The sequence below is a fragment of the Motacilla alba genome, chromosome 1 (genome assembly GCF_015832195.1).
Source record: "Motacilla alba alba isolate MOTALB_02 chromosome 1, Motacilla_alba_V1.0_pri, whole genome shotgun sequence".
Taxonomy (NCBI): domain Eukaryota; kingdom Metazoa; phylum Chordata; class Aves; order Passeriformes; family Motacillidae; genus Motacilla; species Motacilla alba.
The window spans coordinates 39,258,675-39,274,928 of record NC_052016.1 but is presented as its reverse complement, the minus strand read 5'-3'; the positions used below and the strand labels follow the sequence as shown (position 1 = coordinate 39,274,928).

At 41.9% G+C, this 16,254-nt stretch overlaps 1 protein-coding gene across 12 annotated transcripts in view; it reads left to right on the top strand.

The window, feature by feature from the left end:
• PAK1 (p21 (RAC1) activated kinase 1) overlaps positions 1 to 16,254 on the top strand; it is a 76,366-nt gene that overhangs the window by 41,534 nt on the left and 18,578 nt on the right. For all 12 annotated transcript variants that reach the window (XM_038136512.1, XM_038136432.1, XM_038136495.1 and 9 more), the window contains 8 exons: positions 1,169 to 1,379; positions 6,287 to 6,387; positions 8,005 to 8,152; positions 9,280 to 9,317; positions 11,130 to 11,246; positions 11,553 to 11,727; positions 14,665 to 14,728; positions 15,611 to 15,659. In XM_038136512.1, the coding sequence (XP_037992440.1) occupies positions 1,190 to 1,379; positions 6,287 to 6,387; positions 8,005 to 8,152; positions 9,280 to 9,317; positions 11,130 to 11,246; positions 11,553 to 11,727; positions 14,665 to 14,728; positions 15,611 to 15,659 (882 nt within the window). In that variant the 5' untranslated portion in view covers positions 1,169 to 1,189. The remainder of the gene's footprint in view (positions 1 to 1,168; positions 1,380 to 6,286; positions 6,388 to 8,004; positions 8,153 to 9,279; positions 9,318 to 11,129; positions 11,247 to 11,552; positions 11,728 to 14,664; positions 14,729 to 15,610; positions 15,660 to 16,254) is intronic.

The following is a 16,254-nucleotide window of genomic DNA, read 5'->3' as shown; positions in this document are numbered from 1 at the left end:
CTTCTTACTTGCAGAGAGCAAACAGCTTCTGACTTTCTGCCACCCTGTAACTCTCTCTGAGTGAAACAACTTCCCTTACTGCCTGCGAAAGTGGTAAAGCTGTTGAATTGCTTTTTCCACCCAAACAGAAATTGTTCCCACTTTGGTCTTTATTCAGGAGTTAACTCCCAACTTACTTTCAAAAGAAAACATAGTGGAGATGAATTCTAGTTTCCAGAAAGATCTTGCTGCAGCCAGGCTGTGCCTGGAGTAATGCTGATCTCATTTGGGTGGAACAAGTTAGTTGTTGCAGAATAATCTATTACCCTGTTCCCAAGCTTCCGTCTTTAAATCTGCACAGCAGGGATTATTTACTTATGGATTTAAGTGTGTGTTTGGGATCTAGTTTCGTTTGACCCTCCCAAACAAAATGCAGTCAGCTTCCTGGCAGTTGGAGTTGCTCCTGAAATGTCCAGTTACTGCAGAAAGGCCAGGGCTGGCTTGGCACAATCAAGGGCTGTGGTGCTGCATCTGAGTGGGTACAGCTCAGGGTTTTGCAGCCACCTCTGCCGCTTAACCTGCTCAGCAGCTCTTGAGCAAAGGAGCCTGAGCAGCTGTAACAAAACTCTGAGTACAAACTTCAGTCTCTGTGTTGTGCTGTGCTGGAGACTGATGCAAACCTTTTGACATAGTTTTTAGGAGAACTAGCATGGACTTGAGAGGTATTACAAACTCAGCAACTTGTTGGCTCCTCTCAGGTATCCTTACTCTTCACTACATCACATTTACCTTCGCACCCTGACTTCTGCTCCATGGTTTGCTTGAGAATTTGTCACATCCTAAAACAGGCTTTTCTCAGTGATCAATAATGCAAATGCTCGAACATAGTCTTATTAACAGAAAAAAAAAAAAAAGGGATCTTGAGTAGAATTTGTTGTGCTGACACAAATTTTTATGCTGGGGTGGTGTTGCTGTCATTATCCTTGGAAGAGTTCAAAAAGCCTGTGGATGTGGCACTTGGGCATATGGTTAACAGTGTGCACAGCAGTGCTGGGTTAATGGTTGGGCTGAGGTTACAGGTCCATCTGCAAATACCTGCTTGCGATTTACTTGGCAATGTGTGGTTCTAGTCTACAATAAATAAATACATAATTATGGGTTCTAACCTGTTTTCTTTTTCAATTCTCAGTAACGGCCTCCCCAGCTGAAGATGTCTAACAATGGAGTTGAAACAGAAGACAAACCACCTGCTCCTCCAATGAGAAATACCAGCACTATGATTGGTTCGGGAAGCAAAGATCCCGGGACTTTAAACCATGGCTCAAAACCTCTGCCTCCCAATCCAGAAGAAAAGAAGAGGAAGGATCGGTTTTACCGATCTATTTTGCCAGGAGATAAAAGTACAGTATTTTATATCTTCTAATAAATCTTCTGTCTTGGTTGTTTCAGGGTACATAAGGTACAGTCTGTAGATATGTTGTTTCTAATGATTAATCCTGTAACATTTAATCCATCTCACTTTTTTCACAGGATCATGGAATACTAGAATTATTTGAGTTGGAAGGGACCTTAAGGATCATCTTGTTCTAACTTACTTGTCATAGGTAGGGATAACTCCCACCAGACCAGGTTCCTCAGAGCCTCATCCAGGCTGGCCTTGAACACTTCCAAGGATGGGGCAGCCACAGCTTCTCTGGGCAACCTGTGCCTGTGCCTCACCACTCTCACAGTGAGGAATTTATTCCTAATATCTAATTTAAACCTGCCCTTTCTTGTTTTTAATTCATTCACTCTTGTCTTATCACTCCATTCCCTTGTCAAAATCAAAATCCCTTTGCAGGTCTCTTTTAGGCCCCGTTTCTTGGAGTTTTTTTTTTTTTTTTTTAAATTTATTTTGCCTTTCCCATAAATTACGAGAACAGTGTCCCTGAAAACCTGGACTAGCTCTGGGACTAGCTCTGTTACTTTCCAGCCTGACTTGTCTGTAGTGGTCTTGAAAATTGTAAGGTTTTGTGCCAATTACAAGCTGGTCAATAAAGCTGGCATTGGCAATTGGTGGAGAGCAGAGGGAGGTCTTTTGCTTGTTTTGTTGTTTTAAACAGCAAATAATTTGAGTTATACAAGACTAACATGTAATCTCCTACTAGACCTGTCATATTTTGCCTCCTGGCCATTTACTCTGTTCTAATGTCTGGGTCAGGCATTGTCTACTTACTTTTGAGAACATTCTGTCACTGAAAATTCTTGCATATTTCTTGTGAACTGAAGGAGTTTTTCATGTTCAAAGGACTGTAACAGATGGAAAAAGAGATAGGAACTGTGAACTGTACATGAAATTCTAATTTTTAGGATGAGGATATTTTAAAAAACCTCTCTCCTATGAATCTTTTGAAGTGATGCAAAAAAAAAAAAATCTCCATCCCCTAATATGTGCTGGTTTCTTTTTATATCTGACCTATTTTTTTGGAGTTCCTCTTCGTAATACATCAGCTTTTTCTGTATTGCAATGGTTCCCAAGCACTGGGTAACTGAAGTCAAGACTAAATATCTTCAACTCCCTGGCCTTCAGGAGGGAAGCTACCTCCTAATTTTTATTAGTGAAAAGACTAATTGAAATGATAGCTTCACTAATTTAAATAAGCAAGGTAGTGGATCATTTTCTACAAATTGAATGTGGCACTCATTATTATTATCCTTATCTGATACTTTTGGCAACTTTGCATTGTTTTACAAGTGTGGGGTTTTGAACCTGCAATCCAGAAACCCATGAACTCAGTGTTAAAATTCTGCTGGGTCTGGGTTAGAACTTGCCATTATGAGTATGAATCGTAAAAAAGCTTCAGGATTTTTGTGTTGATTTAATTAAGGGAGAGGAGTTTTTAAATCTCTAGGATGAACTGTTCCAGAGATCAAAGAAATCACCTGAAACTTGTAGAGGAGTAAAAGAAGTAGAACCTGAAATGCTAGTTTGAGTTGGATTATGAAAGAGAACTGCGAACAAGGAGAAAAATGAAGGTTTGGGGAAAATCAGCAGACAGAATGCAGCTGATCCAAAGCTGCCCATGTTTACTGAAGATTGGCCAACATGGCAGATGCTTCAAGACATGAGAGATTTTTGTTTAGCCAAGCCCAGCAGAGCCTTCTGTTGCAATACACCTGCCCAAACGAGAATGGTTGCTTCTGTCCTCTAATTCCTGTTGAGCAGAAAATCCCTGTAACACTGTCACCTTCACTTCAAATTGGCTGATTTCCATCTTATGAAAACTTCTTCTAGTCTCATGATGACAGCTAAATTCCTAGTGTGTCATGCTGCTTAAATGTAGGGAAATTCTTCAGTGTTCACAACACTTCTCTTTGGTTTGTGCCTGAAATAATGTGGGTGTTATTTTTTAAAGGGAAGTTTTGTTCTTTTTTTAAAGGGGAAGTTGGTTTCCATTAGTTAGAGGAAAGTGATTTTGAGCGAATCTGTTCTACCCCTGTACATGAGCAGAGGTGCTGTGTAAAGAACACATGGGGCATAAATCCAGGGCCTCATGCATGTTTGCACACTTGCATTGAACTATACCCCTTGCCAGGCAGCTCTGAAGGTGTCATGCTCTGCCTGCAAAGTTTAGGATGTAATTTGTAGTCCTCATTTCCTCTGTCCAAGCCTAAACCACAAACCCGGTATTTAAAAACCTGTTGGCTTAATACTGAGTGGGTCCTGCCCAATAGGATGCAGAGCTTGTGTGACTTGTTGCTCTCAGCAGAACTTGTGACTATTTTGAATTTTCCTGGGCCCAGGGGACTCGTCAGAGCCTAACTGAGGATGTCAGTCTGGCTTGAATGGGGCACATTTATCTCCTTTGAACTTTGCTGAGCTCAGCTGCAGCTTCAAGCAGAGGCAAGGTTTTACCCACAAGGTGACAGTGTGCAGCAACCAGGAGCCCTTTCCGTGGTGATTGGGAGCACTTTACTCCATGTTAGCAGTGGTGAAGACCTTTCTCGTCTCAGTGTGCTTCAGGGTGGCCACACTGCATGGTCAGACATCATGCTTCACAGTTGCAGCTCAAGTTGTCAGAACATTGTAAGGAAAATTTATGTGAGGCTTTTGTAACAGCGTTGAACATGGAAGGCTCTGAATGAGAAGGTGATGAGGTGTTTGTGGGAATAAAGCCTTTGGTGGTGGTAGGTAGGTCATCTTAAATATATGATATTATTTATCTTTTGTATTCTTTTTTAAATTAAGATTCTTCAAGTCTTTTTAGCTCATTGCAAGGATAATCCAATCACTTTAAAGGGACATAAGTGTTTAGCTTGATTGGGAGTGCCTTTCTCTTCAGTTCTTTTTCCCTTATACAAGCTAGTTACAAAGGCAATTGTATTATTAATGGTTTAATAATGTTTAGGCTTCTAGATCTGTCAGATCTGCCTGAATGTGGAAATAAAAAAAAAACAACACCACCTAAGACTTCTGGATAACAACCTAATGCCCTTAAGCTTTGTTTAGGAAAATGTTCAACTTTGTGGTGGCATCTGCCCTGGACCACGTGTGGGTGTTCGTTGTCAGTGCGGAGCTCTTGCATAGTGGTGCTGATAGAGGTATCCTCTTCTTCCTCACCTGAGCAATGGGCTTCTAGGCTGAGATGGCACCTCAGTCTTCAGCTTGGAAGAGTAGACTGATCCTGTAGGCAGACCTATGGAATATGGCGGCTCTGATGGCACTCCCTGCACCTCTTTGCCTCTCGCTTTTCATCCAGCGCTAGTGCGTACTGCAGCCTCTGTGCTGCAGATGCTCACCATCTGCTAGCCAGCAGCTGCTCCTGTCTCCTCCTCGCTCCCTTCTCAGGGATGGCTCCTCCAGCATTGCTCTTTTCCCCTTGGCAACTCTGTCACTCCTCTGTGACTCAGCTTCCCTCATTCCCTTTGTTTGAAAGAAGGATCAAAACCAATCTGTTCCATCTTTGTGTTCCAAATGGAGCATCTGATCCTTTTCTTTCTCCAGAATTACTCTGTACAACTGTAGCTCTGTAATGATACAGAGAACAGTGCCAGAGCTGGCACTGAAGGAAATGGGATTCAGTCCTTTGGGGTCAGCCCTGAGCCTCTTTAAACAACCAAGCACAGCAGTGTCTTAAAGAATTGCTACACTGAGTGTTAGCCTTGCAGGCTTCTCAGATACCTGGGGTTTGGCATTCATGTGGCCAAAAGTGCACTGGGGAATGCCAGCCACAGAACAAATTCTGTTTGGCTTTGGATAAAAAAGGGGAGCAGCTGGGAAATGTGAGTGGTTTGCTCACCTTCTCCTGGCTCTGCTGACTTTATAACTGCAAGCAGCAGCAAAGCTGACTACAATGTGGGTCTTCCTTAAACTGATCTCAGTTTATTGAATGCAATAAACTAAAATGCAATAAAAAATGCAATAAGCTAAACTAAATGCAATAAATAAATTATTGAGTGCAATGCTAAAAGAAAGCTGGAGTCTTTAATACATAATGAATATGGATGAACTTAATCCAATGCATAATGATAATCTTGTTTGAAGACCTCTGTTTAAAGTTTGCAGTGTGCATCTGCTTTGATGTATTTCCTTTCCTGTTTCTTGGTGACTTCTGCTCCTCACCTGCCAGATTCTGCTATCTTGCTCATGTCTTCAAAGCTGGTTATTATACCATCTTTAGTTCATTTTGTGAGCAAAAAAAAAATAGAACTGCTTTTGGTCATAAGATTTTATAGCAGAATCCCATATTATATTTAGGTTTCTTCACAAACTTTTGAGGAAATAGGATGAAGGAAGAAATTTCTAAGCAGTATTTGTAGCCAATTTTGTCCTTGGCTTTTGTTTGAGAGGCAAGTGTATATTTAAAAGCACGTAATATTGTTTTGTTGGTTTTTTTAAAAAGTTGCTTAAAACAACAAATAAAAATATGTGTTCAAAACTGACTGGCTTCTACTTAGTGCCACTGTAGAGCTTTGGATTCTGACCTGTGTAAGTCTGAGTGAATATTTTAGGTAAATAGCTCTCATGCTGTTGAGTCGAGATATGCTAGTTGATACTTTACATACTGAAAATATCAATTTCATTCTTTTATGCTTGTCCTGTGTTACAGGACTTTTATTTCTGTTGCCCACTCATTGTGGCTGCTCTTAAGTGTGGAAAGAAAGTTTTTAAACTTGGTGTTTGTCTGCTTCAGATCAAAATATTATGACTAGCAAAAGTGAGTGGGGGTGGTGATTGTGTAGGTGAATTGGAAGTTATTGGGGAGATTTTAATTCTTGATGTATGGATGGATTTTTTAAAAATTGTTGTTGTTTTTGTCTCTTGCAGCCAATAAGAAGAAAGAGAAAGAGCGGCCGGAGATCTCCCTCCCCTCAGACTTTGAACACACGATTCATGTGGGGTTTGATGCAGTCACGGGAGAATTCACCGTAAGTGAAGCTGGAGGAAAAGAGAACTGTGTGGTTTAGCTTATTGCTAGGAGGAGCCAGGGCCCATTAATCTTTTATATATTAATGCTGGAAGGGCTATTACCATCATCTAGTTTGATCTCATTTGAAACACATCTGCAGAGGTTACCCATTAATTCATGCTGAGAGACTGTCAAACTTGGCACATCCCAGGAGCTCAGCAAACTTTCCCTTTCCTGTTTTTTTGGCTGCTGTGGTCAGCTAAACGTGGTACATCTCCCTTCCCTTCCCTTCCCTTCCCTTCCCTTCCCTTCCCTTCCCTTCCCTTCCCTTCCCTTCCCTTCCCTTCCCTTCCCTTCCCTTCCCTTCCCTTCCCTTCCCTTCCCTTCCCTTCCCTTCCCTTCCCTTCCCTTCCCTTCCCTTCCCTTCCCTTCCCTTCCCTTCCCTTCCCTTCCCTTCCCTTCCCTTCCCTTCCCTTCCCTTCCCTTCCCTTCCCTTCCTCCTCTAGAGCTGGAAGAAGTCTATAGCATAGTCTGTGTCCCCCAAGTGGGACTCTGAGAGTTTTCCTTTGGGAAGCACACAGCTGTGTACAGCTACTTAGGACAGAACATGTGTGTGCTGCCCTAAGGCTAAACGTCAGATACTTTTATGTGTGGTGGGGTTTTTTTTTGTTTATTTACATGCAAAATGCAGTAAAGACAGAGTTGTATTTCATCATCATCATTGTATTTTCACTCTTATTTTGGTTATGAGACAGCAGCAGAAGTTGTTTGTGAACAAGGTGTTTCTACCTGTCTGTAGTATGCTGCTTTTTCAGGGACTTTATTCCCCTACCCTGCGCACGTGTGTTTTGCATGGCAGCCTCTAGACTTGCCCAGGTTACCCCACCTGTACTAGAGGGGTATTACCTGAGGAGTGTATCCAGCTAGCCTTTTGAACAGGGAGCATAACTTCATTGCTCATGGATCCCAGTCTCTGCCACTTTGTCCATACAAACTGTTATCCCTGGTGGTGAGGAAAGGCACAAGCCTGGCTGTTTTTCAGGTGTGTTTATTTTCTGGCTGAAATGATGTCCCTGTAGTGAAATTCTGATCTTCAGATGTGGAGTTAACACCTCTGCTGTCCCAGCTCTGGTTACAGAGGGCACCACACTGCTGTTACCAAAGAACTCTAGTGCTACCAGAAGACCCAAATGAGTGTTGCATGTCCATTGTGCTGGAGGCTATGCAGCGTATGTGCTTCTATAGTCTTTCTTTGGTGTATATAAGCATGTGAATACCTGTGCATAAAGGATTTTGTGTTTTGTTTTGTTTTTTTCTTGAGGCTTTCCCCAAAGTGCAGCAATTGTTCTTCTCCTTTCTGGTTTTTGAATTTTGGTCTGCAAAGGACCTGGGAGTCACCCAGAGACCCAAGAGCAGAGTGATATTTACATGCCCAAGTGTCCAAGTGTGATTTGTAACACAGGCAGTGCCTAGGGAGGCACACATTCACTACCTCTTTCTTTCCTCTTCTGTTCTCTTTTCTGACTATTTCCTTCACTATACTGTGTAACTCCAAAAGCTGGGGCAGAACAGTGACAGTGGGCTTGTTTTGTGCACTTAGACCAGCTGTGTGTTACCAAGGTGCCTCTTCCCACAGGGAATGCCGGAGCAATGGGCACGTCTGCTGCAGACTTCCAACATCACCAAGTCAGAGCAGAAGAAGAACCCCCAGGCAGTGCTGGATGTGTTGGAGTTTTACAACTCCAAGAAGATCTCCAACAGCCAGAAGTACATGAGCTTCACAGGTACATGGGGATGGTCTCATGTGCCTGCTTTGTCCAACTTGCTGTGGTTAGGGCATGTGGGGCTTCTTTTGTTTAATCAACAAGTAGGTCTCTCTCTCCAAGGATAATGTGAATGAGATTCTCTGGCTGTTCAAGCACCCTTCTTCCTTTAAAATGCTCTTCTGTTAATCTGGATGCCCAGCATAGCTGCAAAAGAGGAGGTCGGTCAACTGGCTGAGCCTCCTAAACACATACTTTTTCTGATGCTCACAGCCAGCATCTGGAAGGCAGATCCCAGACTGCTGGGGCTGGGTTCCCCTGATGAAAGTCCCTGGAGAAAACAGGCAGCTAAATTTTGCACCAATTTCAGTTTGCAGGGTGGGTGTGGATGTTGCTTTTTTGTGTACTTGGGGTGAATCTCTCTGCTCCCATGTGCCGTGGTTGAGGAATACGCCCCAGCTGCCTGGGTGCTTGAGAATTGCTGGCTGGATTCCTCTAAAAGTCGAAACTGCCAAGGTTTTGTGCCTCTTTCCATGGGTTATCTGCCCTCTGAAGGACATCTGCAACCACCACTCCTTTTCCTTTCAACTGCACCTCCTTCCCTTTCTGGATATTAACCCCTGCTTTGGTTCTTTTAGGGGGATAGAACCATGTCACCAGATCTGGTACTAATTAGGAAGGCTCCAAGCAGGGATAAAAGCACAAATATTCCCCATATGTGCCTGGATAGTCAAATGAGAAGCCTATCAGTTGACTTGTGGGGTCCTCTCTGCTATTCCAGGAAGTTTAGGTGGCTGAGACTGAACATTTTGCAGTCACAAGTCAGCTGCAGTGCCTCTGCTGGAGACTCAGTCCATTGATAATATTTTATGTACTTGGATGGAGGACAATATTCATTCAGGTTTTGCTCTGGGCAATTCCACCCTCCTGCTGCAGGGATTTGTGACCCCTGCATTTGTCTGCATTTATTTACCTCTCTTCCTATATCTTCCAGGGTTCAGCTGGTTCTGGGAAGTTGGAGTTAGGGAGCTAAGTTTGGGAGCATCCTTTTTTCCTGCCTTTTCTAAAGAGAGCTTGTCCCTTGCTCCTCTCCCCACTTTTGCTTCATTTATAACTCATTTATAATGGCATTATTATATGTCTTTCAGATAAATCAGCTGAGGAATACAATTCATCTAATACATTGGTAAGCCTCACATTCTGTCTCGAGTTTGGGGATTAAAAAACTTGCAAAAAATAGTTCATTACATGTAAACTTGTAGTTTGCTTAGTCTTTTAAAATCTGAACTATGTATATTTGTATTGTGAATACACGTTTATAAAAACAGGCATGCTCCTTTCACATTTATTTTCAACTGGTGAGGAATAAAGCAGATGGAAGTAAGATTTATAGTGAATTAGTGAATGGGAATTAGTGAATTAATTAGTAGAAATAGATCTGTTTTCATAGAAGTTGGTCTTTTTCTACTCCTAGAATTTGATAACCACTCTGCTGTCAGGTTTTATTTCTCTACAAACGTCTGTTTTATAACAAAGTTTATTTACTAGCCTGCAAGGTCTGATTTACTAAAGCTAATGTTGATTAACCAGAATAATCTCTAGCAGAACGGAAAATAAAAGGTTCTCCTTCTCTCTGCTTGACCTTTACTCAGTCCTTGCCAGGGCAGGCACCACTCCTGTTTGCTTTGTTAGGAGACATGATGAATTTTTGTGTGTGCCTGTGAGATGGAAGAAACAAAACTTTCAGTTTAAGATGGTTCCTAAAAGCCCATAATTCCCTCAGCTCTTGTTGTCTCATGGCCATGTCATTACCTAGAATTGGCTCGTTCTTCTTCCTTCCAAAGGCAGCTTATTCAGATGTGATCATTTAGGACTCTGCCATTGTTCATTATTACACATCATTGTATGTCAGTCCTCAGAACTTTCAGTATCTGAGGTTAGATTTTTAAGTAAATCCTGACAAAAGCAATAATTACCAGTCTACTGAGATACCCAATGCCCTCCCTCAGGCCAGCCTTTAATTTTGGGGATATTCAGGAAATTCCCAGTATGTAGTTTTTCCTTGTTGTTTTTGACAAGCTAGGTTTTTATGTTATGTCAAGTGCATTTTGACAATTATTTGTCAGGATGAGGACGACTTCAAGTATTTTAGGCTCAGTGAAATACTGTGTTCTTTCCCCCTCTTTCTCAGGTTTTTAATACTTTTTCTCCCACCACTCTTAGGGAGGTGATGATGCACAAACAGAACTGGTCTGAGTTGAGGACCTTACCAAGTTTATTCTGAAATGTTTGTAGTATAAAGGGTGTAATGAACTTCAAATCCAGTTTCATGTGGATAAATTTAAAAGTAACTTTCATTCCTAATCATCATATTACAGAAAATTCCAGATAATTTTAAACCACGTATAAAACTGTTTTTAAACATAATAATTGTTCCTTTTTTCCCATAAATTTTTATGTTGGGAAGTAATTTAAAAAGAGATTTGAAAAGATTTTGCCAGATTCTGCTTCCAAAATCTCACATTAATTAATTAGTTCTCAATCACCATACCAGAGGTGATGTTAACTTGACCTCCTAACTTTTGGAGAAACTATTAAGAGTTTGATGTGAATTCTAGTATTTAAAGTCTGAAATCTTCATACTGAATGGTCAGGGTTTGAAGCAAGCAAAAATCCCTAAGAGACAATATAAATAGGGACAGATATTTCCAAACTTAGGTGTCCCAAAACTTGCTGGTCAGCTGTGTGGGTGTTGGGAAAGCAGTGAGAGAGCCCAGGTCTCCTCAGGTCCTTGGGAAGAGGATTGCTGTCACTCAGGCAGATGAGGAGCTCTGCCTGAACAGTTGTGTCACTGTTGCACTCACCAGCCTGTTCTGATTATTGTTTTTCTGCACTTGCTCCAATGCAATCTCTGTTTGGAGCTTAATCCAATGTTTGTGATTTTGTTTATAACATGGGATTGGGTTTTGATTTTTGCTATTTGTGCAACTCTCTGCAGAATGTGAAGGCTGTCTCTGAGACCCCTGCAGTGCCCTCAGTGTCTGAAGATGAGGACGATGAAGATGACGCAGCTCCACCCCCTGTGATAGCTCCACGACCTGAGCACACCAAATCTGTGAGCAGAAATTCTTTGTTCAGCCTGCACTGCTGCAATCACAGTCAGGCCTTGACTGTGGCTCTTTGTCCTTCTGCATGGATTGATGCTGAGCCCTCCTGAGGAGGGAGGCAGTGGGAGCCGTTCCTTCTGGCAGAGTACCTTAGTGTTGTCACCTGCCTAGTTGTGGGGGCACGAGTCCTTGATTAGTGATGTTAGTTGCTAACAAAGCAGCTATAGAAATGCATCCCTTACAACAATAGTTACAAAATGAATAGAAGTGTTTAAATCTTCACTTGACTTGTGTGTTTTTCCCAACAAAATTAGATATACACCCGCTCTGTGATAGACCCTCTTCCTCCGCCTACCAGAGACATGGCCACCTCTCCTATTTCATCTCCCTCGGAAAACAGCACAACAGCACCCGACATGCTGGTCAGGAACACAGAGAAGCAAAAGAAAAAGCCAAAAATGTCAGATGAAGAGATACTGGAAAAATTAAGTATGTCCTTGTTCTTTACAAAAGTTCAATTCCAGGTCTTGCTGTATTGGTTTCTCAGTATGTCAATAAGCTGAAATGTTTCCCCATTTTGCAATCCCTTAGCGAAGACATGGGCCCACAGTCAAAACATGAAACTGGGGGCAGATGTAAGGGGTGAGCTTGAATTTAGGTTGAGCCCCTGTGATACTGGCTGAAGTCCCCAGGGAGCTGCAGATCCTCAAGCTCTGCAAAACAAGCCCTGAATAAATAACATCTATTTAACTATGAAGTCTGAGATTGTTCCACATCTTATTCTGCAGCTCTGAAGCATGAATGGTTATATTGCGATGTTAGACATAAGGTGTCTAAAAGATGGAGAGAAAATGAATGCATCCCCAAGTTTGCCTTCCACAGTATCATGGTGTAAAGTGACTTGGTTATTTTTAAGTGCTTTAACATTTTGTGGGTAGCCAAATTGGTGGGATTTTTCTGAGAAAAATTCATCAAGTCTCTCAGATGTGTCCTCATGTTTTTAACAGTTCCTACCTTCAGTGCAAGTGCTCCTCTGCTGCCTGGTGGTTTTGGGTTATGCTGTGGCATATCCAGCAGCTGAACCAGCTCTTTCATGCAATTGATTGCTATCCTCAGCCTGGGCCAGGTTTTATTAGACTAGAGCAGTTCTAATTCTTTAAACTACTAATCCTTTATTAAATACATCCATGCCTTGCTTGTCAGTTGACTTAAATTGTGTCAGCACCTCTATGATAAGGCTGGTCTCTTTGGTTTGAGGGTATATTTGTCAGTATTTTAGGAGTAAGTCTAGTAGTTAGATGAAGACTTAATCTGAGGATATAAATTTAACATTTTTTTTAAATATTAAAATTTTATCTAAGTAACTAATTTCTCTAAATAAAGCCTAAATTGACTTGATGGTTTATTAGTTGGAACTGCTTGCTTTTGGAAAACTCACACCCATTGTTTCAAAACACCAACTTCACTCACTCAATTAGCAAGATTTTTGTATCATTAAGGATTCAAGACATTTTTGTGACCAGGCAAGGCGAGCAGGAACTGTGGCAGGAAAAAAAAAGTGCTATTCTAATAAAAATACACTCATTTCAGTCATGCAGAGAAGTGCAAGTGCTACTTTTGGGAGTGTTGAGAAGCAGATGTATCTTCTGACACCTTGCTTGCTCCAGGTGTCAGCTCCTATATGTGGGCTAGTCAGAAAAATGTTACAAAGTTTTAATCAGTCTTAATCTAAGTAAAAATGTCTTTCTGTTGAGGGCAATGGAGCTGTACTTGTGCAGAGAAGAAGCCTTTGGATATTTTAGTTTGATATGTCACTAAAATGATCAAAACCATAAAGCAAAACTGTACTTACACATACAAAAGATGTGCTAAATGCATGCAAAGGTTAAAAGGAGGCTGCTCAATCCCTACCTTTCAGCAGAAACACAGCATTGGTTCGAACATTAATGAATCCTCACCTGACTCTTTGGAAGGTAGGAAATTCAGCATTAAACTGGGCAAAACTGGCAACTGCCACTTGTCACCACAGTATTTTGTCCAGTCCTTGCCTTGGGGAAACATTTGCAGTCTGAGCTTGTAGCCTGTGTTAGGCTTTGAGGGAAAATTTCTGAATATTTGTCCAGAAGTACCAGTCCTCAGGGCAGACAGCATTGCTTCTGTAACTGTAGAATGAGTTTTATAAAGCCAGATTTCTCTTCCTGCCCTCCTCTCCAAACATGGGTGATATTCCCTACTTCTACCTCTGTCTGTCCTAATCCTTCTGGGTTTGGCTGCTCTCCAGTGGTGTCTGCAAATAGCCTGCTCTTGCTCTGCTTGCTGCTGGATTTCTTGGCTTAATGACCATGAGCAGTTTCTTTGCCAGTATTCATCTGTTCAGGCTCAGCCCCAGACCCTGTGAGAGCAGCACCGTATGTCGGCAGCTTTGGTGACTTGCAAACACCAACTCGGGTGCAGCTCTGCATCCCTTGATCCTGTTAGCCACCCTGCTGCTGTTAGAGAGGAGACGGGCTCCCAGCTGAGCTCTAGAAATTGCTGGCTCTGGTTCCTTCACCCTAAAAAGGGTGTCATTCCTGCCTGCTGTAGGGGAGTTATCAAAATCAGTTTAAGTTTGCAGCCACTTGCAGCCCTGTGCTGTGGAACACCAGGCGAAGTGCTTTTCCCTTTTGAGGAAGGCATTGAGAGACTTTTGGTTTTGGAAGAATGAGCTGAGGTGGTCTCAGGTTGCTCGCCAAAACCAGAGGGATGCTGGTAACTGCTGCTAAAGCCTGTGCTGACTGTCAGGTTCCTGAAAGAGCAGCTGAGCATTGCCCAGGACAGGCAGGGGAGGTTTGGCTCTGGAGGGTCTCTCTACCTCCTCTCCTGAGTCTTGCAGCCCAGTCAGTGGGTCAGTAAATGGTTGTGGTTGTGCTGGTATGAAAACATCATAAATGTGTTTTTTTTTTTTTGTTACAAATTGTCATGGTGTAGGGAAATCTTTGACTAGTTTTACAACAGACTGTTGTCCCCAAGACGATTGAGAGCTGAGCCTCCAGAGACATTACATTGCAGGGGCATCTTAGATCATCCAGAGCGTTGAAGCTGGGAGTGACTTTAGGTAGCAGGTTTCCAACAAACAATTGTTTTTCCATGTGTTAGGCCTGTCTATCCCCATCCTGCAGCTAGTAATGACTGCCAGTGAAGGTTAAATGTTCTTAATGTGCGTATCTCATCATTTCTGGAGGGAAGTTCCTGATACAGGGGAATGCTGCACTGGGATGTGTGTAAATAACTGAGCACTTCCTTGGTGTCTGTGTGCCTCTGGATTTCTGATGAGTGGCTCATGAGACAGAGCCTACTGTGGTCAATGGAGCTGTTCTTACAGCTAGCTCTTGTAGGTGTATGAAAAAAGGCCTGGAAGAAAATCCTCTTTTTTTTTGTTTTTTATAGGAAGTATCGTGAGTGTGGGCGATCCGAAAAAGAAGTACACGAATTTTGAGAAGATTGGACAGGGGTCAGTGTATGCTTCTTCTCTATCCTAAACCTTTCACTTTCTTATGCTAAGAAGAATTCACTGAAACCAGGCTAAGTTAGCTTTCTGGAAAGGCTGTTGGGGATACTTTGGAAAGTTTATTTTGTTTGGTTGTTTATTTATTTTCTTCTTTTTGTTTTTGTTTCTGGTTGTTTTGCTGGGTTCCACATCCCCCCAGATCTTCTCCTGTTCCCAGCAAAGTCACAGGGACTGGGTTTTTTTGGAATTGTGTTGTAATATAAGAAATTATGCCATTAGATGATCAGGTTGATAAATACAGCTACAAGCAGGGAAAGAACTGCAAGACCATCTTCAATTTACAGATTTGCTTCTGAATCAGCTCTCCTCAAGGCATGTGCTTTGCCCCTCTAAGCAAGGTAGGGGGAAAGTAGAGGTTGTAGGAGAGACTGTACTGAGGCAAAACATAGATCTGCAGTCAGATCCATGTGCTGAGGCTCAAACTCCTGTTTTCCTCTCTACAATGCCCTATTTGTTTACTTCAGCTGATCCTGTTGATCTATTATCATGTTGGGCATTCTGCAAGCCAGGGTAGTGTGGTCATGCCACTTGAAATGGAATAAACTCACAGTCCTACAGTTTGCTGGTTTAGCAGCAAGGGTTTGGACGACGGTAGCGTTCCTTATTAGGAACATTTCTGCCCATAAATCCTCTGGCTTCTGCCTCAACAACAGCCTTGTCTCAGAAATATTTAAGATGATGTTTACCACTGGAATTATTGCATGTGAAGGAATGGGATTGAGAGCACTTCAGAGAGACAAGTGGGAAGGGGCATGTATTAAGCTCTCACTTTTACTTTGAGATGCTAATAAATAATTTCTTTTTCTTTTCTCTGTTTTTTTTTAGAGCCTCAGGTACAGTTTACACAGCAATAGATGTAGCTACAGGACAGGAGGTAAGTTCTGCCAGAGTACCACAGCAGTGGATTTTGGATTGTGTCCCAAAAGTTCAAGTTGATGCTACAAAATAAAGACTGTCTTTCAGGGATTCATAACATCTTATTTTTAATGAGGTCTTTATTTACTTACTAATGAGACATGGTTGAGTGGTCTGAGCAGAGAACTGGAAAAAATTACTTCACAAGTTTTGATTACTGAATCGTTTCATAATTATAAGGATTCTTTCTGTGATTGCTAAGGCTAGAAGCAAATGTTTGGACTGGGCAGTTCCTCAATAAAAGTTGCTCTTTTCTTCCCCGAGATTGCTACCTCTCTCCTTACAAACTCTTATTTGCCCTCTGCTCCTTTGCTTCCTACACTTACAGGACTTGCATAGAAATAGTTCCTGTCCCACCCTTTGCTCTCTTACTTTCTGTCCTTGAATTGTGAGACAAGGAATGCCTGCCTTCTCTTTTTTCCCCTCACAAATTCTAAAAAGTGCCATACTTATTGCCTGCATCATAAACTAGTAGTGATGGATGTGCAGGATCTGTGGAAACCTTTATTTCTAGATGGAGGATTTTTTAAAAGATGAAAGTTTGTGTTATTCTA